The following is a 24876-nucleotide window of genomic DNA, read 5'->3' on the forward strand; positions in this document are numbered from 1 at the left end:
TTTGATACACTGGTTACCCTTGAAACAAGTCAGGGATAGTTTAAAAACTGACGTTATATGAATGAATTGAATGTGCAATTCAATAAATTCAATAACAGTTTTTACATTTGATAAAAGACAAGAATCAAATACAAAGTAACAAGGTTAATTAGTCATATGTGTTTTTAAATCTTCATTTTGTTAAATTATTAAATGACAATGAGTTGAATGCCATGACAGATCTAGAGGTACTGTAACAATACAAGTAGACATGTATAAATATCGTAATATCACAAACAACTCATCAAACCTACATTAGGACAGCTTGCTGATGACTGAATGCAAAATGTCGAAAACTCCAAACAACTTCAAGAGCAAAGTGTTGTCATTTTTGCCGCGTATCAAGTGTGGATATCGTCGACGACTCCATCGACATCAGAGTTCAATCGCATCTCAAATGGTGTACTTTATTTTCCGTAAAGTGATGGCATCTAGCATATCATTTAGTAGTGTCTTCCGACGAGCATTCATCAAAGGATACATGTTTAAGGAGTCTAAAAAGTAAGCACATATCTCATACTTCTCTTTCAGTACTATTATAACCGAATCATATTTAAATTATCAACATTTTCCATTTCATGTTGATTAATTTACGTTTAGGTTAGTTCATTTTTTTCGTATAAATATGTGTGTACATTAGCGCTTATGTGTACGTGCATTTGTGTTGTTTGTTTGTTTGTTTGTTTGTTTGTTTGTGTTTGTTAATCTGTTTGTGTATGTTTTGTTTGTGTGTGTATATTACGAGTAAGCAGCAAGCCTTTCATCTATGCCAAACTATTGAAATTGCGTATTTTGATGTTTATAAGCATTTTGAATAGACTGAACGATTCGTTGTTTGGTTTCGTTTATGTAACCATTTATTAGCTCCAAACATTGCTACGTGCAGCAAATGGTTACATAAGCGTAGATCAAGGAAACAAAGACAGATTATTTTTCACTTGTTTGTATTATACACTTATTGCCTAGCTAACTATGAGGGAACTAGCAGACATCTATTATCACGAGGGCTATTATGTATCAACCAGTTCCCTGAGGCTGAAGATGAGAGTAATAGTTTTTATATAACAAAACGAAGGGTAATATGACTTCTACTAATGCCCTAATAAGGCCAAGGGGTTATATGACTTCTACTAATGTCCTAATAAGGCCAAGGGGTAATATGACTTCTAGTAATGCCCTAATAAGGCCAAGGGGTTATATGACTTCTACTAATGCCCTAATAAGGCCAAGGGGTAATATGACTTCTACTAATGCCCTAATAAGGCCAAGCAACAAGTGTTTTATAACACATCACATTCTTTCTATAGTCAAAGCAAATCCCCGATAAAACTTCCGTTCTTTGTCAAGATTAACCTTTAGAAGGAAACTAGTACGCCAATAGTGCGCTCTATATGCAGATTGAGGTCACGATGGGTCAATAGTCCATGGCACGTGGTAAGATCATAGGCCAATCAATGTGGGCTATGTGAATATGATGTTATAAAACACTTTACTTGATTGTTTTTTGTCAGTTGTAACAATAGTCTCACGATTCCTTTGCCACACAGGTAATACAATTGAGGAAAACGCAGCGAAGATACACTTAATATATCGTCTAAGGCCAGAACTGTCTGTATCTTCAAATGATGCCTACTATTTGACTGTGACGCAAGAGGGCGGCCTTCTATATAATGCACAACAATGGTCACTGTAGTATGTACAGTATACGTACGTCACACAATTGGCATCAGCAATATTGACATGTACAATAGCTTCACCACTGAGTTGGGTAAATATAATCACCATGCAATTAAGGATACAAGAAAGGAACTACAGAATAAAAGTCATCATATCAATGGACGAAAATGTTCTCTTTGTCACTGTGAATTTGAAGGACAGCATTTATTTGACATTCAATTTGGAAAATGTTAAAGCGAGACAAAAGGTAATACCACCGACGTCATTACAAGTATTTCGACGAGAATTGAGTGTGACATGATTCAATACCAGTTACTGGTGAAGTCGAATGACTGTAAAAGTCTGGTTTGTGATGTAAAAGCAGTGAAGTAATTCATTGGTGATATTATCAATGGAAGAGTGAACAATTCAAACCGTTGAAGTCACAGAGTCCATGGCGGTCACAGTGGCAGGAGGAATATATTAAGTTGGCAGTTAAAAAGTATATTCAAAGAAATTTACCTGTCAGGTGTGCTTCGTGTCAAACAAAGCAACAGATGTCTACCTCAAAATCTCATGTTGAATCCACTAAATGATCTCGTACCTGTCCTATAACTACCAGTTACTCTAAGATAAATAAATAATATACTAGTGTTGTTAGAATTCATTCACCAGGTTTGGCCCACATTATTACCTAAATCTTATATTGAATCTTTTAAACACACCCTGAAAACCTTCCTTTTTCAAGTTCATTACGGAGTGTAACCTTTGAAAATTGTTCTCTCTTTTGTATGACACTTTTTATGAAATATTTTAGTATTTTGTTGTTTGGTGCATTCTGTATTTTAGTTTTTTGTCGTGTAAAGAACACCGAAGCATAGTATAGTGCGCTTTTCTTTTGATGCATAGCATGAATCATTGTCGAAATCAACATAAAAAGACACAACGCTGTACTGATGTTGCAATTCAGTGTTGCCATTGTTGTGTCTACCTGGATCATGGCAAACACAGGTTCATATAGACACAACACAGTACAGTTACGTCAAAACAAAAAATAAATAAATAAAACAAAAATAAGACATGCCTGGCCAAAGTTCTGTTCAGCATGTTCAAATTTTATTTCATTTTACAACTAATACAAGGCAAATATAGTCGTAGACGATACACCACGCCACATGTACAGTAAGTCTTCAGTACGAACGGGACGGGTACGTTTTTGAAAGACAATGAAACTGCTTCGTGTCACTGTGTGGATGGTAATGAACCCAATCAAGAGAAAGTGAAATAAAGTGAGTACATAGTATTCAAGGTGGCTGGTTATCAGACAAAACTAAAAAGCCCAAAAGTGTAAAATAAGAAAATTTATTCATAATTATCTGGAAAATATTTGATGATTACACGGCAAAACAAGACTAGCAATGTAGCGAGAGTGTTCGTTCTCGGTGGATTTAACCCTTGACCTAGTTTCATAAAGACGTCGAAGGAAACGAGGTCAGTGTGACATATCATGCATGATCAACAACGTTTACATGAGAATACAACTAATGTTGTCTAAACGTCAGTGGAAGAGAAATTCTGTTGATCAGACAACGACCATTTTCATTTTCTTAAAACATCTTGAAGATAAGAAGCAAAATGTGACACTGACAGACAGGCTAGTCCGTCCGGTACCATACACATGAGGCACAAACATACCACCATGTGCATCTGGTTGACTGGGATTGATTGTTATCACGTAATATTTAGCGCTAACTTTATGCTGTTGCTTCCAAATATTATTGAACTGTAATCTTTCTAAACAAGTCATGGAAATTGCCAGAAACCTGATGATTTCATGACTGAATATGTTACGATCAAAATTTCCCTTACCTCCAGTTAAATATTCTGATGGGAAGCAACACAATCATTTAGTGTGACATCTGATAAGCGACATTGATGATGGGTACAGCGACGTAATTCGTAAACAAATCTAACGTTGCGTTGGTAACTATTATTTCTGTAAATGATCCTTAAATATCAAGTACACCTGTCTTCATAGCAAACAGAAATCTGAGGCCAAGTTTTGCAACGAATGGATACATCATTCGACTCCACCACAACGGCACACAAATATATTGTGAACAATAAAATAAGTACCAATAGCTCAAAAACCTGGCTCAATTTTATCACACTCGCACAGCTCTGAGCGCCTGCAGGGTGTCGGAAAAAATCGATAATCTTTTCAGTAAACTTTGAAACACTGTATAATCAATATAATTGTACCTGTCAGCGATTTGGGAATAATAATAATTACAAATATAGTAAGACTCATTGCAAATATTGTTTTCAGGGAATGTTATCGGCAACATTATAAATCATAACAGAACAATGTATTGCTTGGTCATGATGCGAGCTGTTCAGACAAATATCGGGGGGGAGGGGGGCTACTCCCTTATTTGAGTGTACATTGATGTGCCGACCTTTTGGGTTCGTTTTCAAGTCATTTGGTCTAAAATGGGGTCAGGGTTTATTCGAACTCAAGAGTCTAAAACGGGTCCACTTTGCATTATATTTGATTTTGCTTGGTCTAAAATGTGGCCCTTTGTCCTTTGCCAAATCGTAATTGCCATAAATTGCCCCAAAATGTTGCCTCCTAAGGAAAATGTATTTTGTATTTTATTGACAATAGGACCAACAGGCACCATTCCTCTAAATTGTCTCTCACACAATGCTTTATTATTATATACTATTTAAACCCCTCCACTTGTAATAATAATAATAATAATAATAATAATAATAATAATAATAATAATAATAGTCGTAGTAGTAGTAGTAGTAGTAGTAGTAGTAGTAGTAGTAGTAGTAGTAGTAGTAGTAGTAATAATAATAATAGTAGTTGTAGTAGTAGTAGTAGTTGTAGTAGTAGTAGTAGTAGTAGTAGTAGTAGTAGTAGTAGTAGTAGTAGTAGTAGTAGTAGTAGTAAATAATTATTCTAGCCATAATAATCACAACAGCCCTAAACAGTGGCATTCTCAATTAATAGTTTGCTTTGGTAATGTTGCCGAATGGGTGCACACATTTAAACTGGACACCAAAGAATGTGTACACGTGACATGTGTAAAATTCAATTTAAAATTGTAAACCTTTACAATGATTTCCAATGGTATATATCGTGTTTCAGATAAATTGATCCCAAACGGACATTCCATGTATTCCATATATCCTTAATCAATTTGTGTTATTATTAACCATGATTAATTATTTCTGGACAAATGTATGATAACATCATTTCTACTTGTTGCTTGATAATATACATTGGCATATGAACTACATTGGGTTCATGATGAGACAAAACCATATCCCATACATCAATAAACCTAACTCCAATACCAGCAAATACTCGGCGTATCATTCTGTTTTGATCATACAGGATCCAGTCACTACTGTGAACCCGTTGATTGATCTGATCGTTCTCTCGTGGGTTGGATAACCGAATCAGTACCATTGACCCTGGACAGCGATTAAGAAATCTAACAATGGCTAATTTCACATGGAAGAGTCTCTCTAGATATGCACTTGTCGTCCAGGTTACGAAATGAAAGCTGAAGTTTACGATGAATATGACATTTTTCTTGCTACATTCTCCGTAGCGTATTCCTTCAATAAAATCTCTTTCGAAAAGTAAGTCTGTGGCAATCTGATCAAAGGGGCCAAGTCTTAAAGCAACAAACTGATAATCGATAACCAAATAACGAGATACATGGAAGTCACGAAGAAAACTGATCCTAACTTGTCGCATTGTTGAACCCCCTGATATGTATATCTTTTTATTTGACAGACAAGTTTTGACGTCTTCATCACTCCATTGTTGACTACGACACATCATTGGAACAAAGGTCAGATTATCAGCCCAGTATCCATCTGATAGTGGTACAGGTATATCAGGTCCACACGGTAGTCGTTTCGGTTGAATCATTGGACCTGCAAAAATACAGAGACACAAACATATGTATCGAATACACTTGATTTCAGAAGTACACACACACACACACGCACACACGCACAAACGTGTGTGTGTGTGTGTGTGTGTGTGTTGATGATGATGATAAAATGTTATGTATGTTTGTGTGAACGTAATTAACAGCATTATAATATAACTTTGAATAAAGATGATTAGAAATAAAAAATACTCGTTTGATTGGTCTTAGTTCAAGAAAAACTTTCTAAGATCCAATAAAAGAATGATCTTGAATCCCTATACATTTAAAAAAAAAAACAAATAGAATTCCAAGTGATATCAAAATTAAACCATTTACGACTTCAATGACAATAATCGTGTGACCTCTAAATCATAACATTATTAATTACATTTGACAAACATTGTGATGGTATTAAGAACTTTCATGAAATTTATCCCCAAGGCGATATTTACCTAAACACTTTAATCTCATACTTGTTAATTCAAAAGGTCTCGTTGGTCAATGATGCAGATTGCAATAGGGACTGTTGTTACAGTAATCGGTAATACACATACTCTTAACCTTAAGCTATCGTGACGGCCACAAATTCATTGCAGAATAGTTGTTATTTTGTTTTGTTACCCCAGAAAGATAACTACGGAAACGAAACAAAAGTAAATTTGTTTTGGTAATGAGTCACAAAACAATGTATCTTTAGTGTGTATAAAGATGACCCACCTCCAATTCATCCAGCCCACCCGACTTGCAATTACTGAAAATTGCCAAATGTCTAACTATAAACTACACTTGTTAAAACATGTACAGCAACGGTACAGACTCACTTATATAATTGTTCAATAATGTACAGCACCTGTTCAAACATACGTATACGTCAGATTAATAAACCGTATTGAATAATATACGTCAACGTTTGAAAACTGAGTATATCTTCGACTAAACCACTTTAACATATGTTTGGCTCGAGAAATAGCCACTTGAAAACAACCTGCAATAGCTGTGATATATTGTCTCCATTACCAGGCAATAAGTGTCATATACTGTCTACATTACCAGGCAAGTGTGACATGTTACTACCAAAAACCAGAATTTCAATTTGGCGGCATCGTGGTTTTTTTTTCTGTCTGGCACAACGTTTTGAGTTACGAATTACACAAAGACAGTATGATACTGATAGTGCGCACATATATAAAATGATACACTGCAAACAAAATCAACACCTATATCGGATGAGACTTAGGAACACAAGACAGGTCTTTTTTACTGTTTATTTGTATTCACACAGATAACATGTAGGATCCCTTACGTACAGATAACCTATCAGTATATGTTTTTGTCATTCGTGACAAGGAACTTGGTGTAAGACATAAAAACGCATTGGCGCCAAAAATAAAACTCTATACTCTCTTAGTGGTGGTATTATGTTCTATTAGAATCTACCCGTACATAAATGTGTTCAAACATTGCAACAACACTTACCACTAATTGTTGCTTTCATTTTAGCTTGCTCCAATAGACCATTGTATGTCCCACTAGAATAAAAGAAAATGGCAGTATCATGACAAATATTGCAAGGAGAAACATACTGTGGAAGTACAAAATATAACAATGAGACATCTCCTTCTAGGATTGAAAAGTGGCGTATTATGAACTAAGACAAAATAGCAAATTGTGTAATTTGCAATAGATGGTGTTGTTTTTGCTCCTTCAGGTGATTCAGATTGTCTATCCGTCTGTCTGTCTGTCTGTCTGTCTGTCCGTCCGTCCGTCCGTATGTATGTATGTATGTATGTAGGCGTCCTTACATCAGACGTGGCGATCAATCAGGTTTAATTTCAAATAAAACACATTGAGAACTATAGGAATAAGCAAATGTTAAGAGACCAGAATCACGGGATTTCGGGGCATACGTTTATGATGGCAAAACGTGGTCCTTACCTTTCAAATAGCTTAGTCGAATTTTGTAACCTCAGTGTTGTTACCTTTTCTATATTTCTGATTGCATGATACAAACTGATGAAGTTTTCACAAGCGAGGTACTCAGGTCGTTTACAAGTAAACACTGTTTTTCCTAATGCTGCCGGATTGGTATATTCACATACATCTTCCCAGGTACCTTCGCTTAATATTGAACAGTTCCTTATTTCAGAGATGTTACCATTGCTGAATTCTGCCTGCCAAACACCTTGTGGTTCAGCGTATAAAATATCATGGTTCAGGAACAAGATGGCCTCTCGTGTAAAGGCCAAGCTGATATTAAAGTCTGCAGTGCCTTGCCAGGCAGCGTAGAAGTACACACTGTATGTACCATTACCATAATCAACAACTCGTCCAGCAGTGCTCTTTTTCAGTTTTGTATTATACATGACAGGCTCAAAAAAGTCCCCTCCTCGTTGTCGTTGGCGGCCATTATCATCAAAAGCTTCGATGACAACATGTATATAGTCTCCTGTTTTGAATTTAGACTTCCCTTCAAAGAAGTATGCCCTGAGAGAGAATAATGGGATAACATATTATGATATAAATTTACAACACAGGGGTTACAGAACGTTTGTAGATTAAAAGTAAGTGTCCTTCCTAAAAGTACTAACACTCAACAAAGATAAGTTTACCAATTTAATGATTAATTGCATTTTATTTACCTGAATGTTTAAAAGTGTGACCACATCTGTTAATTTTGGTATATGAAGGAGAAATGGGTATTCATTCTGGATTTGTGTGTAATTATTAAAATAAAACTGTAATATTTATATATAATCTCCCGGTATTCTGAATGAGTCTTACGTCATCGAGGACGAATGATTCCCCTCATGTCGGCCGTATCCCTCCTCGCCTATCGGCTCGGAGGGATACAGACATAGGGGAAGCATGAGTCCGAGATGATGTAGCACTAATGAGAAATACCAGGAGATTATTTATTTATTATATACATAGACCCACTATTTTTTTTCTATTATGACAACAATTTTAAACTAAAATATTCCGAAACTTACGCTGAACGCGCATCAATTTTACGAAGTGATGGGGCTACAGCGCTCAGCTGTTCATTCAGTTTTCAGAATGTAGACGCCATTGCGACAGCTGTCGTCGCTGCTATTACTACTACTACTACTACTACTACTACTACTAACGTATATGTTGAGATCAGTAAAATTACACCACAGACTCTCAGGTAGAGAACATTTTGCCAACGACGGGACGTTTGTCAAGAGTAGTGATTAATTCTTTGATAAAATATAGACACTTTCATCGGAAAAAATGAGACATATCGAGAGACTGACTAACGAACAGATGCCTACTAGTACTACACCGGTTATGCATAGAATTTGGCTCAGAGTCATACGCTAAAAACATCAACACTAGTACTGGCAAGTTAAAATGTCGAAAACATTGTGAAATTTTCAAAAACACATTGTCAAAAGACGTTCAAAAATTCTATCAATTGTTGACTTTATCGGAAAACGATTTCACTGCGTTGCGCAACTATCACAATTGGAAGTTTTTACGATGTTGATGTTAGCATGTCTACGTACGTTAGTGGCTGTACGAAAGGTGATGTGTCCAAAAGAGGTGTATTTGTTCACTGTTTACACTGATGATGATGATGGTCGATGTTCGGCAAACCATGACTAGCAAGGAAACCATATTTTCAAACAACAACAACAACAACAACAACAACAACAACAACAACAACAACAACATCTAACTGTACAGGTTGACGATGTTTACAAATAATTCAAAGTAGTTCCGACCATATTACTATAGTGTGACGTCAAAGTATAGTAATATGAAATGTATCGATTTCATATTACTATACTTTGACGTCACACCCTGGGAATATGAGGGTCTATGTATATAATAATTCATTTTATTTCATAAAACCATGTTGAGTAACTAATGGTCTTTATGCGATATTCAAAGTATCGTACGTAAAATCTGTCATTCTAAATTCAATTTTGTTACTCAAGACTCCCAGTCCTGTAGTAGCGGGCGCTCTGCTGTTATACACGCCATGTTTGAATCAAATCTATATTCATATGATTATCAACAGCTGTCTCACTAACGAGTCAGTGACGAAATCATGTTACAGTGATCAAGAGTTAGAATGTTCAAATATCCAGTAAACACTTTAACTATGCTAACTACTAAAGACTAGATATTTCATTACTTCACATGAGCTTATTCTATTGTCCTCATCTGTTCATCCCGATCCGTTTTATAGTTCTCACTATTTTTTACAACCATGGCATACTGATAAGAGTAATGCAAATCCATGGGGGAAATGGCTAATCGTCGTAAAATAGAGTTATGTGTGTGGTGCTGTGCAAACTTAGGGCTATTTGTGCATCATATTATAGGCATCATTCATCCTTAATTGATACTATTCTGACCTGAACATTGTGTATCAAATAAGCTCCGTATGATGTTGCCACATGTGTGTTTGAACAATTCATTATAGCCATCACAAATATGTCTTTCTACTTTATTTGACAGACACGTCAAATCCGTATTTACAATCATCGTGTGATACGCAATTTTGTTTTCATGTATGTCATACAAATGTGAAGAATGGCTGTGACATGTAGACGGAAAAGAAAGTTCGGATTGCTAATCAAGTGGATCACTACAGCCCAGCAGAGTAATTGAAAATAGAAAACACAGATGAAAAGGATAAAACTGAACAATAAAAGATTAAATGGTTTAAAATGCAACATACAAAGTTTGGTAGCCAAGGTTCTATTAGCTAAACCATACCGAGAGCAACTAAACTTAGTTGGATGTGCCGTTCACCTGCACTTCGGGGGCGTCCATACCCAGCAGGTACATACGTTCAGACACCATGTCCAAGCCAAGTATACCCTACTCTCCTCAACTATGTCCGCAGACATGCAAACAAATCAGTATGTGGGCATAAGGTAAAAGTGAATGCACATGAGCCTTAAACTCTTATCAACAGCATCTAACATTTCCCCAACAGCAGTATAGGGTAGGCCCTCCAATCATTAATAGCAGTATGGATAAAACCTTTTCGTAGTAACTGGGTTCTGGCTCTGGTTTTGACACAATGAGAACACATTGGTACACTAGCATGACGATCGTGATGCAGGGGCAGACACATACCTTGAAGGTCTTTTGCACAAAGCATTGTGTCCATTTTGTAGAGAACTAGGGCTGTGGTAACCTGCTGTCTATGTATGAAGTTTGTAATGAATAGCTATACACTTGCAGTAGTGTCATTAAGAGCATTCTTTTAAATGTTATTCAATAGGCCAATGGTGGTTGGAGAGGCGTTTCTCCAGTTCAGTGATGTATATGCAATGACACTACGTACTTGTGCATGGTAAACAGTGGATCTGCCTTCGACATCCAACTTTCCTGAATGCAAGATGCAACTTGGCAAGATGTTTTGTGCATATTAACTTGCTGTCAATAGTCGCACCAAGGTTCTTAAGCTCTTACAGCAAGTTTTGAAACTACACATTATAGGTCAGGATTTGATGGGTATATTTTCCTAGAAATAAAAATGACCTTATATCCCGTGGGTTTCTTTTCCTTGAAATAGTAATAACCTTACATTTGGTGGGTATTTTTTCCTTGAAATAACAATAACCTTATATTTTGTGGGTATCTTTTCCTTGAAATAACAATAGCCTTATATTTGATGGGTATCTTTTCCTTGAAGTAACAATAACCTTATATTTGATGGGTACCGCTTCCTTGAAATAACAATAACCTTACTTTTCGTGGGTATCTTTTCCTTGAAATACCAATAACCTTATGTTTGATGGGTATCTCTTCCTTGAAATAACAATAACCTTATATTTGATGGGTATCTTTTCCTTGAAGTAACAATAACCTTATCTTTTATTAGTATATCTTCCTTAAAATAACAATAACTTTATATTTGGTTGGTTCATAAGTAACCTTCTATCTATCGGTCCAGACCTCTTAAGAGATCTGTTTAGGCTGGCAGCCACAGCATCACTTTGACCTGTAGAGTTTACACGTGCATAAAGAGTGGAGTCATCACCTGCACACAGTTAGAGATCTTTTTCACGGACGTCTATCAGATCAAGGGGTGTAACTGGAAAGCTCTGTATCAATTCCTCAATCCAAAAGGGTTCAATACTTGACCCACTTCTCTTCTCTGCCTTCACTGATGATCTGATAGATAACACAAGTTCGATAACAGATAATTCCCCAATCCTTTGCCTCTTAGCATGCTCAGTCTGGTTTGCAAGTTCCATATTGCAGTAATTCATGCCGCAGTTTTATATACATTGGAGTTGGCTATAATTGTCACACCCATTGTCATATTCTCTATGTTGCGAATTGCTTACAATATACAATTCTATTTATTCCGGAAAATTATTTTACTAATCTGTAAAAGGTACATCTCTATTTCGCCTATCCATGTTTCTACCCAATTCGCTTAGCCACATAACTTGATATCGTACATACCTTGTTGTCTTAATGGAAGTCATTCCCATTTTACCAGTACTAACAGCCAAGGGATTATCTGGGTTTTGGTTACTAATAGTGATATTCCCAAATTGTTGATTAGTCATTCCTGTAATAATGTTAAGAGGGCGATGTGATTCAATTGTTGATGCGGATATCATACTATGTTCATGAGCCCACTCCAATTCGTGAACTATTCCAAGCCATCCGAGAGAAAATCCAGAGTAGGCGCTATAAAATGACATATCATCTTTGATGTTTTCACTGGAAATCTTTTGTTGTCTACTGATGCCAGAGTCAACATTACGTTCTCCCGCCTTTAGTGATGAATCTCTGGCATTTGGAAGACTAGGACAACGACAGCTGGTTTCCATAGTATCACGTTCTTGTTTGTACACAGTCTGAAATAAAATAACATGGACATTAAGTATTAACGACACTGATAATAATTTGCCATAAGTATTCACACATACAATATTTTACCAAAGAACTCCTTTCTAAACTACACTATACTACACTACACTACATTATACTACTCTAGACTATACTACACTATACCACACTACGCTACGCTACACTACACTACACTACATTATACTACTCTAGACTATACTACACTACACTACACTACATTATACTACTCTAGACTATACTACACTATACTACACTACGCTACGCTACACTACACCACACTATACTACTCTAGACTATGCTACACTATACTACACTACACTACACTACATTATACTACTCTAGACTATACTACACTATACTACACTACGCTACGCTACACTACACTACATTATACTACTCTAGACTATACTACACTACACTACACTGCACTACTCTAGACTATACTACACTACACTACACTACACTATACTATACTGCACTACACTACTCTTGACTATACTACACTGCACTACACTACTCTTGACTATACTACACTGCACTACATTGCACTGCACTACACTACACTACACTACATTACATTACATTGCACTACTCTTGGCTATACTACACTGCACTGCACTGCACTACACTACACACCACTACACTACACTACATTACACTGCACTACACTACTCTTGACTATACTACACTGCACTGCACAACACTGCACTACACTACACTACATTACACTGCACTACACTACTCTTGACTATAGTGCACTGCACTACACAACACTACATTACACTGCACTACACTACTCTTGACTATACTACACTGCACTACACTACACTACACTACTCTTAACTATACTGCACTGCACTGCACAACACTGCACTACACTACATTGCACTGCACTACACTACTCTTAACTATACTACACTACACTACACTACACTACAACTACACTACTTCACTGTTGTAGAATATATAGCAATGACTTCAAATGTGGAAAGAAAAGAAAAGGGGTCTAAGTACTTCCTAAAAAGCTAGAAATCGTCAAAAATGGATAAAATTACCAACATATAAAAATTCAGAAAATACATCATACATTCTGAAATGCTTTATCAATTTTTCAAAATGTTTACAGTTTGTTCTTTTTTTCAATCCGATTTGTTATCTCACGTTAAGAGAGGAATTACATTTTTTTAAAAATATGTTTTGTTCATTTTGAGAATTGCACGAATCTACTAGAAGTAATCGTACATTCTTATCTACACTTTCTGTGAATGGTTGTAGATTAATGTCTCCAACAAATGGAAAAATAATATGATCACCAAATATTATTATTATTCATCCCATATAAACCTAAATCCTCTTATTTCACTTAAAAAAGTATTATTTAGGCACGTGCAGATGGCGCAGGCAGCTATTTACTCTGGTCCTTAATAATGGGGTCAATATACCTCGTCTTGTTTTAACAAACTGATGTCTGTATGTTTTTAAAACTACCGGCACCCTCAACATATGTAACATGGTGACATCTTTTCTATTTTTACATTAGAATTCATCGCTATAATTCTATAAATACTCCAATTTGTGTTTGTATTCTATGGTTAGAATGGAACTTGTGGACCTCCTTAATACTTGTTGTGTAAATGAATTAACCATGTGTGTGTCAAAAATAATCAAGAATTTCTATTTATAATGGAAGGTTATTGAGAATGTTACAACCATTCTAGGGTTTTTAATTTGTACAGATTATGTTACCTTTGATTTTCTTTAACTGATTCAAGATACATTTATATCACTGGAGTTTTAAGAAAGATAATTTTGTGTCCCAAGTTTGCCAGTATAATATAAACTGGTAAAAGATGATGAGTTTTGGTTGATTATGTTGATTGAATCTATATCAAGACACATTCGTGATGTAGAACGTGCAGATGCTGTTGCATGGGGGCGACTAACGACATCCAAGTGAAATTATGGAAAGCAACAGCTGTCTTACATCGGCTGTTACGCACAATCGTTAGTATGTGATGTTGCATAACATAATACTGTTTGATAGTCACCTAGTATCGTTTGGGCATAATATCCTACTATCAGCCCACCTATTAAGACAGCTGTGGCTTTCCATGTCAAATACTCATCTATCCAGAGATGATATGATTCGTCGTTTTTAGACGTACGTCATCTCATTAGTATTCAGTTTGTATCCTAAATCACACAGACATGTTTGTAGTGTTATTAGACTTCGTCAAGCAAAGTAGAGAAGATGATAGTGTGAGTTCGCATAGATATGGAGGTTTTCAAATTGAAAACCTTTGTGGCAACAGCTGTACAAATGAACACCCTGGCTGGTAAACGATTTCGTGCAAATGACATAAAGACATAACCCTCAGATTTATGACAAATATTATTTATGAAAATAAATGGAAAAAAAATATTCTAAATTTGAGCGTAATTGGAACCACACAGTTTTTGTTAAGCCTTATGAGGTTTAGACAACACAACTTTTACACTGAACGGAGAAAATGAGCCAACAATGATTTGTCTATGGGCGAACACTATTTGAAAGAGAAACATTTTACGGTGTATGCAGCAATCAATGGTTATAATTAGTCTACGAGAAAAAGATGTGTACGTGGATTGTTTGGTAGAAGATATATAACGTCCTCAGACATGATACTGGCTACCGTTCGGTCAATATGTATCCTTGGACGGTATCCATTACTTATAAGTGAGATGTAATTATCTCCTGGGTAATTTGCATCGATGTGTTATTGATTTATTGTGTCACGTACTGCCCGATAATGGAATATTAACAAAGACGTTGTCTGTTTCGCTTCTCTTTGATCTCTCTTTGTAAGAATAAAATGTGCCCGTAACAGTTCCATAAAATGAAACACTGTTCATGTTTTTATTTTCCAATCGAGTTGCGAAAAACAACAAATCTTCAAAATAGATATTAATATCCAAAAACCAACTTCAAAATTACATTCATTTCTAAATGTTGATGGCTTACAAACGTATTTATGGTTTGTAAAACGCCAATACGTCTCTACATATATCATAATTTCACTTGAAAGTCTTTTAGTAACGCACCAACGTTGTGCTTAATTACCATTTGGTTCTTGCCGAACAACTGTTTACCAGTAACAGTTTTTTAAAAATATTCTTTGATAGTGCAAACATGACACAATTAATCAGTCTAGAAAATATTTTTTTCTGGTAAACGAATACTTTAACTGGTCTATTTGTTGTGACTGTCAGTAAATCAGTATCTAGTACGTCACTACAAGTTGCTATATTTAGAATAGAAACTTTTTCACAGATTGCTTTGTTCTCTCCTGTCCACATAGTTCAAGAATATTTCAAATGAGCACGATTGATAAACTAATGAAATTAAGAGAATCAATGGTTGTAAATGAGTGTGCTGTTCCTATATCAGTCATAATATTGTAGACTTACCTTAACTCGCAGCAACACGATGAACACCACCACAACAACCTGTACGAAAAGTAGGAATCTGAAAGACCGCAGGTTTGATAGGGAGAGCATATTGATGTACATGTAACATACAAAATGACGTCTGTATGTACTCTATGCAGCTATATACCAGCTGTCGAGTCTAGTATATGATCATATAAGAGAGTTTGAGTAAGTATAATCCCATAAATCTTTATAGTATTAGAACTGGAGTGTTTACATAAATGATGTATAAAGGGTTCAAAATGATGAATTAGCTGATTATACAGTTGATAAAGAACTAGCTAACAAATCACTGAGAGGCCGTTGCGGATTTCGACAAGAAGGTGCGTGAAATATCATATCGGAATCATATCTATTCCCGTAAAAACATTTTCAAACACTTTCTAATGTAAAGTTTTTCCACCGATAATCAGTCACCAGGAAAGGAAATTTTGCTACTGTACATGGTCTATTCAAAGTGACACTTTCTGATTTAAATACTTTATCTGTGGATACCCGGATGTCAATTCATCAGCTATGTTTATGCCTAAGCTTGTGACATGTACAGTCCATTTCATGTTACCGTTCACTGGCTCTGTTTGATACATCCATGCAGAAACCAAAGTATCCATCCTATACCTTAAGAGCTTGCTACATTTTTACCCTCGGTAAGGAGAGGTTATGTTTTAGTTATGTGTGTGTGTGTGTGTGTGTGTGTGTGTGTGTGTGTGTGTGTGTGTGTGTGTGTGTGTGCGTGCGCGCGCACGCGTGTGTCCATCTTTGTACACGATATCTCAAAAAAACCTTACAGCATAGATTCTGATGAAACGGGCAATACAACTTCCATATGGTAATGACAAGAACCGATTAGATGTTGGTAACAGTATGTACATGCAAGGACGTTGGTGGCAGTATAGATGTAGCGATGTTGGTGGCAGTATGTAATACAACGACGTTGGTGGCAGTATACATATAGCAATGTTGATGTGAATGTGTACATGTAGAGATATTAGAGCAATACTTGCAATTTAGATTAACATGTTTGATTTAAATTATTCACAAGTTCGTACAGAGAGTACTGATCGGAGTTTAGTCGAGGGTCTTTGTGTACTACAACATATAATCTTCAGTTTATTTTACAGCTATGCATACAATTGATGCTCTAATACGTAAAAAAAAAAGTTAGGGTCGGCGTGAAAAAACTAGGTGGGGTCGGGTAACCAGAACCAAACAATTTGTTAGGCGTAAGTACTATCTCTCAGTCTGACGTGTTTGTCTGTTACAGGATGACACAGTGTGAGTGATAGTGCTGGTGTCCTTATTGATACATGTATTATTGTGTTCTAATTAATCCACTCGTGTTCTGACTAGATTCTCTCAGTATGTAGGACATACTGTAGTTAGATACCTTATAACTAGTGGTCAATTTCACTCTGAATTAAAAATATTGTTTTCCGGTCGTGATGGAATCTCCATATAGGGTCTCTATAAATTTACAAATCTTAGCCAAGGATTTTATTTAGTCATTTAGAAACAAATAGTAGCGGTGAAGCATAAACCTGCATTCTACAGATTCCAAGCAGGTCATCCTAACAACTTGTGACTCTGTTATTACCTAAGTACTGTTGTATTTGTTGTGACTGTACTACTATGAATAAAATTAACCCTGAAATGACCTTCTGTCATATCGTAAACAGAATTATTGTCCGAGACTAAAAAGAATTCTGTGTTATTGTATTATATTAGTGGGGCAGGCTTCAAATACTTGGAATGTTATGTCAACTAATCTATTTATTTTTTTTATTTTCAGATCGTTGATTTTTTTTTGTCTATAAAAGTATCCACGAACTGAATGTCTGGTCTGGGAGTGAATTGATTCTCGACAATAAGGGGAAAGTAGTTTATACCTAGTGGCTATGTCTGGTGTCAACACCAACTGATTTAAATATGAAAGACAACACTTATGAGCTGAAAAGACCCAGGACAGTCTTTGTATAGTTCAGTCTGTGGTGCTATGAATAAATGGTGGCCTTAGATGACCTTTTGACCTCTTAGGACGTAAAACTGTGTTCGAAATAGGAGAGACGGCTACTGTAAAAGTTATAAATTTACTTGGTTGCTATGTGAACACTAACATGTAAAAAACAACGTGGGATTTTTGGTGTTTTTTTGTGTGTGCAAAGACAACACTGTATTAGTGTATTATATCGACGATGAGTGTTTCACACAGTGGCATAACTGTTAACTGGTATACATTAATTACCAAGTAAATAACGCATAATTAATTAATTGATTAACTAATTAATTAGTATATATACCGTTATGTGTCTACTCTAGCCATCCAAGTCACCTTCTAGTATGGTATACTAACATAGCGTTAACTCAATAATATTATGCACCGAATTTATCTCGTGAAAACTCATCGTGTACATGTCACATGATATACATTCCAATACCTGTATGACTATTTCACTTTCCTAATAAATCAAACAATCTAGCAGACGACAGCCGCTTCGCTTATCATCTAAAATATAATTTTGGTTAAAACTGTTCAGTGTGTCCGATCACAGCTGTAAGTTTTGCCCTGGTTTGTATACATTTGAGTCACGTGTAAAGACATAAATTTGTACAAGTTTAAGGTGGTTGAATTTTGAAGGATATCTAAGTGGTCTGTAAATAGGTCATCAGTCTAATCTGCTTTCTTAGTATTCAATACACGAGTTGTTTACCTCGAAGTCTTAAAATATAACAATACTGCTTTGTTCATGTTCGGCAGAAAAAGGCATACATACAAAGCCATAATGCGTGACAACGCCTCGTCGTTACAGGTACATTTACTTACTTCGGAGAAGTAGCGTACGTATACTTTCCTCTGTGTGGCAACGATGTCCAGGCTAGGTGGGTACAGTCCGGGTTAGTTTGCAGACTTTGATTACAAACGACAGTCAACGGCTATAAGGTGAGTACCAATCTACTAGTATAGTGTTTAATACATACTTTCAAATGTTGTAGTCTGGTATTAAGGGAATGACGAGAATAGACCATTGACGTTGCTGTAATTTGATGCTAAAACATTTACTAATTTCGTGCCATCTTTCTAATATACATATTTGACTCTGAACACGTTTTGAGTTTCGACACATAATGACAGAAGACGACAAACCATGAAATCTGTGTGCCCTTTACAGACTGACCCCATGACATTCCAAGCCTTGCCGATGTGGTGACTATTACATTATATCACACAAAGACAAGCCAAATTTATATTACCAATAGCTTGTTGACGGTATTCTCAGTTCAAGCCAAGGGGAGACTAGTCTTGCTGCTAGACGTTCGGGCTTTCTTTCGATGCTATAACTATAAGCGAACGAAGTTCGCATGTGAGGGCTTGCCCGAACACTCGGATGTTCCATCCTCGATAGCGTTACGTTGTTCGGCTGTGTGTCGTATTTTATCGGAAAAGAACATCCGAGGGCTAGCTGATAGACTAAGGGGAGACGTGATTATAATGTGTTTAATATGTTTTAGAAAATGACAACCACACCTACTAGTCACCGTAAAGATTCAAATGTTGTAGTTTTCTGAATATTAGTCAAATCACATTCGAGGTAAAGAATACTGTAGATCATTATTAAATAAACCTGAACTTGTGAACGTTAGTCTTGCTTGCAGACAAAGTAAATCAGAACTCAATTCTGGCATTGTCCCATCCACCACGTCTGCAGCCAGGACAAGTCGGAGACATTATATTAAACCAGTACCGCAGAGCCTGCTAAGGGGGGGGGGGGAGTCCCCGATCGAGATTTTAAGGAAAAAAGCAAGAAAAAAGGCTGCTTTTTGAATACATAGCGATGTTATTAAAATCGTTATTTACGTGACGATTCCTAGCATGTGCGATTTAAAGTGATGGTTCACTAAAATCAAAGTAATTGTACACTGATTCCTGTGTAAAGTAATCTCGTCCGGAGTAGTTGTCGTAGTTGGCTATCACTATCATTTTACATGTAATGCTTCGTTGTACCATATGATTTTATATCTCCACTGTAGTGTAGGTGAAAAAAGGGGTGGCTAAAATAATGCTTGAGTTTCATTTGACGGGGTTTAACACGTTTTGGGAAGAGAGGGTGAAAGAAGCTACTTTAACATTTGTTTAACCGTAAATTGTGTACATTTCCTAATTGTAGTTATGCAGACAAATTGCAAGAGATAGTATCAAGATGACTGAATAAGTTCTATCTAAACTCGACCTGAAATATTTTGCTATCATTATACATGGTTTGTTTTATGCTTGTCAAGGAATGTGAAAAAATGAAATCGACCTACCTACCCAATTTGATGGGTTAGGTTGCCCGTTGACCAGCTTTTTTAAAAAAAAATTCTGGCCTTGCATATGATATTTAATTGCGTATGCTAAATAAATTTTATGTAAATTGCATGCAAATGTACGTAAACTAGCCACCTTTCTAAATTTTAAATGCATGATTGCACCAGGACACCGTTCTGCCCTCCACCCCCACCTCCGACAATATTGGTCAGGCTACGGCCCTGTAAACCGTGTGTACGTGGCTCGATCTCAAAGTTACCTGTGGTTAGAGCAACTACTCGAGGACGCCATATTGTTAGCATATAGGGTTGCCACAAGGTGTCTTATCGAGGTGTAATGCATTCAAGGCTTTGGCGAAAACAAAACAATTGCGTGTTTCCGATAACATGGCCTCAGAAAATAGGATAGGTAGGTAGGTTGGAACTTTATTTTATTTTATCTTTTTAATTTTTTTAAAAAAATAATGCTTCGACCAAAAACAAACAAATGTCGGTCAGAATACCTTGTTGGGAAAAGAAGAAGACGGTCAAAAAAGGCAAAGATTTTTTTTTTGAAATGTTTAGAATAGGAGGCTTAAACTATGGACGGAAACACACAATTTTTACTTGACGTTAGCACTACATTGTGATATTCATGTAGAACGACGGCATTATAAACACTCCTTGTTCGGTTTATTAATTTGAATCCACTAAGAATGTTACTGACGACAGTGTTTGAACCGAGACTTGTGGTGAGATTTGGTGTCATAAAGTTAAACGTTGGTGTTAAGTCAAAAAGCACATTCGATCTTGATGTTCACCTTTGAAGAAATATGATATGCATATGCAGGGCTGTTTTCAATCGTAACACTTAAGATACAGTTCATTGACAATTTACCTCCCTTCCAAAATGGATGAAGTAACTTATTTGTATATTAATGCTCAATGACATCCACATTACATCTCCCCATGAAAAATATCGAGCTTGGAGGTGTGAGGGGAGGTTATGTATTTTGATATTAAAATTAGATTTTATCTTAACCAAACTAGCTCCCATAACCAAAACAAAACTAAAGCCAAAGTGCAGTGTCCAAATGACACCATCTGTAATAAGATGCGTTTTACCCCCCCCCCCCCTCCCCACTTTAAGGCATCTTTTCCTCAATTTCAAGATGCCTTTTCCCAGCATACCCCAGCTTATTAAAATGGCCGACCTCTTACCCAATATTCAGGAACTATGTAGCAATCAAACCCATTCTTTTATCATGAATGACCTCTCCTGGTTGTAGGAACTGAAGATGGCAAGTAAGGAACAAGATCACGTGATGATTTGTTACAACTGGCAACACCAGACGATGGCCAAACGTATCAAAAATGAACTTGACCACAGAGGATACAAGACATGGATGGATCTAAATGATATGAGAGGTAAGAGTATTATATATATATTAAGTTAGAATTTGGTTACTATAATATTCTTCCTTTTAATTTAATGAGTGCATGATTGTCTTTATTGTGTCTGTCTGTATATACGATATAGTTATATCATCACATATTTCCATCTAACCTGCAGGATGTATTTATGATATCTTATATTGCCCTATTTAAGTTATAGGATATATTTATGAAATCATCACACTTTTGTCTCCAGATTTTGAGTGTATAGCTTGAATTGCATCTTGTAAAATTACCCCCCCCCCCCCAGAAAAATAAGTAATTGGCATTGGTAAAATATTAGCAGTCAAAATAACTTGCACTAGTATGTAGTGTATTTCTACACATAGTCTTTGGTCATCTGCGAATCAAACATTGTCCATAGCTTCGTTGTAATTTTTCCGAAATTTGATTATATATAGTAATTGAATTTATAAATTCAAAAAAAGATTGCAAATGATATTTTTATATACATTGTATTTAAGACCTGAAAGGTGCAGGAGGGATTTTTGAATTATACTTAACTTGTGAGGATGGATCAGCGATAAATAAGACTCAGCTTAACCAGGTCTTCTGTCACCACATTTTTGTAGGTAAACTAGTCAACTTTACATCAAACTGTATGCTTATACATCAGATAATATGTAACAGTCTCAACAAACTAATTTGGTTGTATTTGATTATTCTCAGGTAACATCAATGAAGTCACTGCAAATGCCATTGAAGCAGCTGGTGTTGTTCTGTTATGTGTCACAAGGGCCTTCAAGGAATCCCATAATTGCAAAAAAGAAACAAACTATGCTGACGAGACAAGAAAAACTATCATACCTTTAAAGCTGGAAAAGAATGTGGTATTCGGTAAGTTCTTAAGTTATTTGACTTTGACAAATAATTATGGTTTTAGAAATTATTAGAGCAACACATATCAACTTCTTGTCTATTTACTACCGAAAATAAAGAGTACGTGTGCATAGAGACAGAAGCATGTAAGCCATTCCTATAGTATCCATGACAATTTAAATAATATTGGTAATATTGGAAATACCTTAAACTGCAGTATAAGGAACGACCCATGTATGTGCATCCACCCGTCTTTGGACAACCAAATCTTTAACACCCTTGAGTCAATTTAAAACAAATATGGCACAGATGTCAATCACTATAGTGTACATATGCATGTTATTTGATTTTGTGCCATTTGACCGTCATGAAAAAAAATGGCGACCACATTTATCCTTAAAATCCACAATTTGTCTCATATCTACAAAGGACAGACACCACCCAATATTAATTATTATTAATAACAAGTTTTCTAGTGATACATTGACCGTTGACCTTGAACAACATTTTCAGGATCCAAAAGTTTTCTTTCTACCATAACACAAGAAGTTGATTACTCAAAGGCATCATTCTAGTGTCTTCACCCATATTATCACAGTTGAGCTTACTTGTTATACTCTTTGAACTTGACCTCCATCTTCTAGGTCAAAAACAAATCACTCAAAAACTTGTGAAGTATTGTCTAAAGACACCATTCATCCCCCACCACCACCATCACAACCACATCACCATCACCATCATGCACCATCATTATCGTCATCATCATCACTATCATCACCACCACCACCTCATCATCATCATCATCATCACCACCATCAACACCACCATCATCATCACCACCACCACCACCACCACCACCACCCATCATCATCATCATCATCATCATCATCATCACCACCACCACCACCTGATCATCATCATCATCATCATCACCATCGCCATCACCATCACCATCACCATCATTACAACCTGTCATCATCACCATCATTTTATTTATCCCTATTAAACACTATTAAATTCATAATACATGTCAACACATGAATTATTTTGAATCATAGTAGCATTTTAACATAACTTATTTTGATCAAATGTTTTACTGTAGAGGTGGCTTATTCAGTTTGCTGATGCATTTGCCAATTTCATGATTGCTACTTGCCACTTATTCCACTTTTCATCAGTGGGAAGTTCAGCATATTCTTGTTGGATTTAGACTAAATTACTTCCTCATTTATGTTGTTATTTTGGAAATACTCATCGTTGCTATGCTTACGTTTTATGATTTAGGATGCTTGTGATCCATAAGACATTCTTGATACACTCTGTAATTAAAATAACTGACCTGCTGAGTACATGTACATTCAGGTTTGCAAGACTTTGATAACTTTGAAAAAAAAATGTTTGTTAAATTAATCGTTCCATCTCACACTAAATCATTTCTAATTTATACAGCTGTCAAAAAGAATATCCAAACCAAATATCAGACTATACAGAACTACAGTTCAAATTAGCTAGAAATGTGGTCGTTTATAATGATCATTTGTTTGTTTACAGACGGTTGGATTGGTCTTATTGCTGGAAAGGAAATGAGATTTGATTTCTCAGATCCAGCAATGTTTAATACAACCATGAACAAACTTGATGCTGAGTTGGCATTGCTTGGTCTAAAACCTGGAGAAGGTAGTCAATGTAGTACATGCTGTAAGTGAAATCTCATTAAATTATTGATTTTTGAGTGAATTATTAATTGTATTATGTAAAACTAAAACATCCATTCATCTAGTTTTGGTTTTGCTCATATCAATAAATCATTAAATTATACATGTAATAAATCTACTTTACATCAAAATACAGGGAAATGGTTGTATTAGCATTTTATTTCTTTAAATAATAACATTTACTTCTTTGCCCAAGTTTCTCAAACTTTGAGAGTGACAAAGTAATTTGAAATTTAAATGAGCACCCCCCCCCCCCCAGAAGCTGACGATGTTCTAATTCTATGTTCTTAAGAAGGCAATGAATACATACATTTGTTGTGTTTGCTTTATTTGTTGAGGGCTATCACAATTACTCCAAGCAACTGTATTCCAAAACACTAATTGTATAACTTTGTGAAGGTAATGAAGATACTATATAGTCATTCTTCTTACTATATTTATAAATAACTGTAAATTTATAAACCATCACCACCACCGTCACTCTGAATAACTGGGATAGTACTAGAACATTAATCCTTACATACTAAAGACATCCCTCTATTTGTATCTGATACTTTGTGAAAATAAATTTTGTTACACCATGTTACCAACATCCATCAGTTTGTAGGTGT

General features: G+C 35.8%; 2 protein-coding genes across 2 annotated transcripts in view; one reads left to right on the forward strand and one right to left on the reverse strand.

The window, feature by feature from the left end:
* Positions 1-4672: 4672 nt before the first annotated feature.
* On the reverse strand, positions 4673-16071 carry LOC144439934 (NXPE family member 3-like). The gene is made up of 5 exons (XM_078129166.1): positions 15975-16071; positions 12114-12514; positions 7590-8138; positions 7131-7183; positions 4673-5655 (listed from the first exon to the last, which is right to left on the reverse strand). Exons 1-5 carry the CDS (start codon positions 16062-16064, stop codon positions 4919-4921), a joined length of 1830 nt encoding a protein of 609 aa, XP_077985292.1. The 5' UTR covers positions 16065-16071; the 3' UTR covers positions 4673-4918.
* Positions 16072-18797: 2726 nt separating this feature from the next.
* Positions 18798-24876, forward strand: part of LOC144440185 (uncharacterized) — a 22284-nt gene continuing 16205 nt past the window's right edge. The window contains exons 1-4 of the mRNA XM_078129477.1: positions 18798-18933; positions 21566-21704; positions 22401-22568; positions 24102-24248. Coding sequence (XP_077985603.1) covers positions 21575-21704; positions 22401-22568; positions 24102-24248 — 445 coding nt within the window. The 5' untranslated portion in view covers positions 18798-18933; positions 21566-21574. The remainder of the gene's footprint in view (positions 18934-21565; positions 21705-22400; positions 22569-24101; positions 24249-24876) is intronic.

The sequence above is a fragment of the Glandiceps talaboti genome, chromosome 9, assembly GCF_964340395.1.
Source record: "Glandiceps talaboti chromosome 9, keGlaTala1.1, whole genome shotgun sequence".
NCBI lineage: Eukaryota > Metazoa > Hemichordata > Enteropneusta > Spengelidae > Glandiceps > Glandiceps talaboti.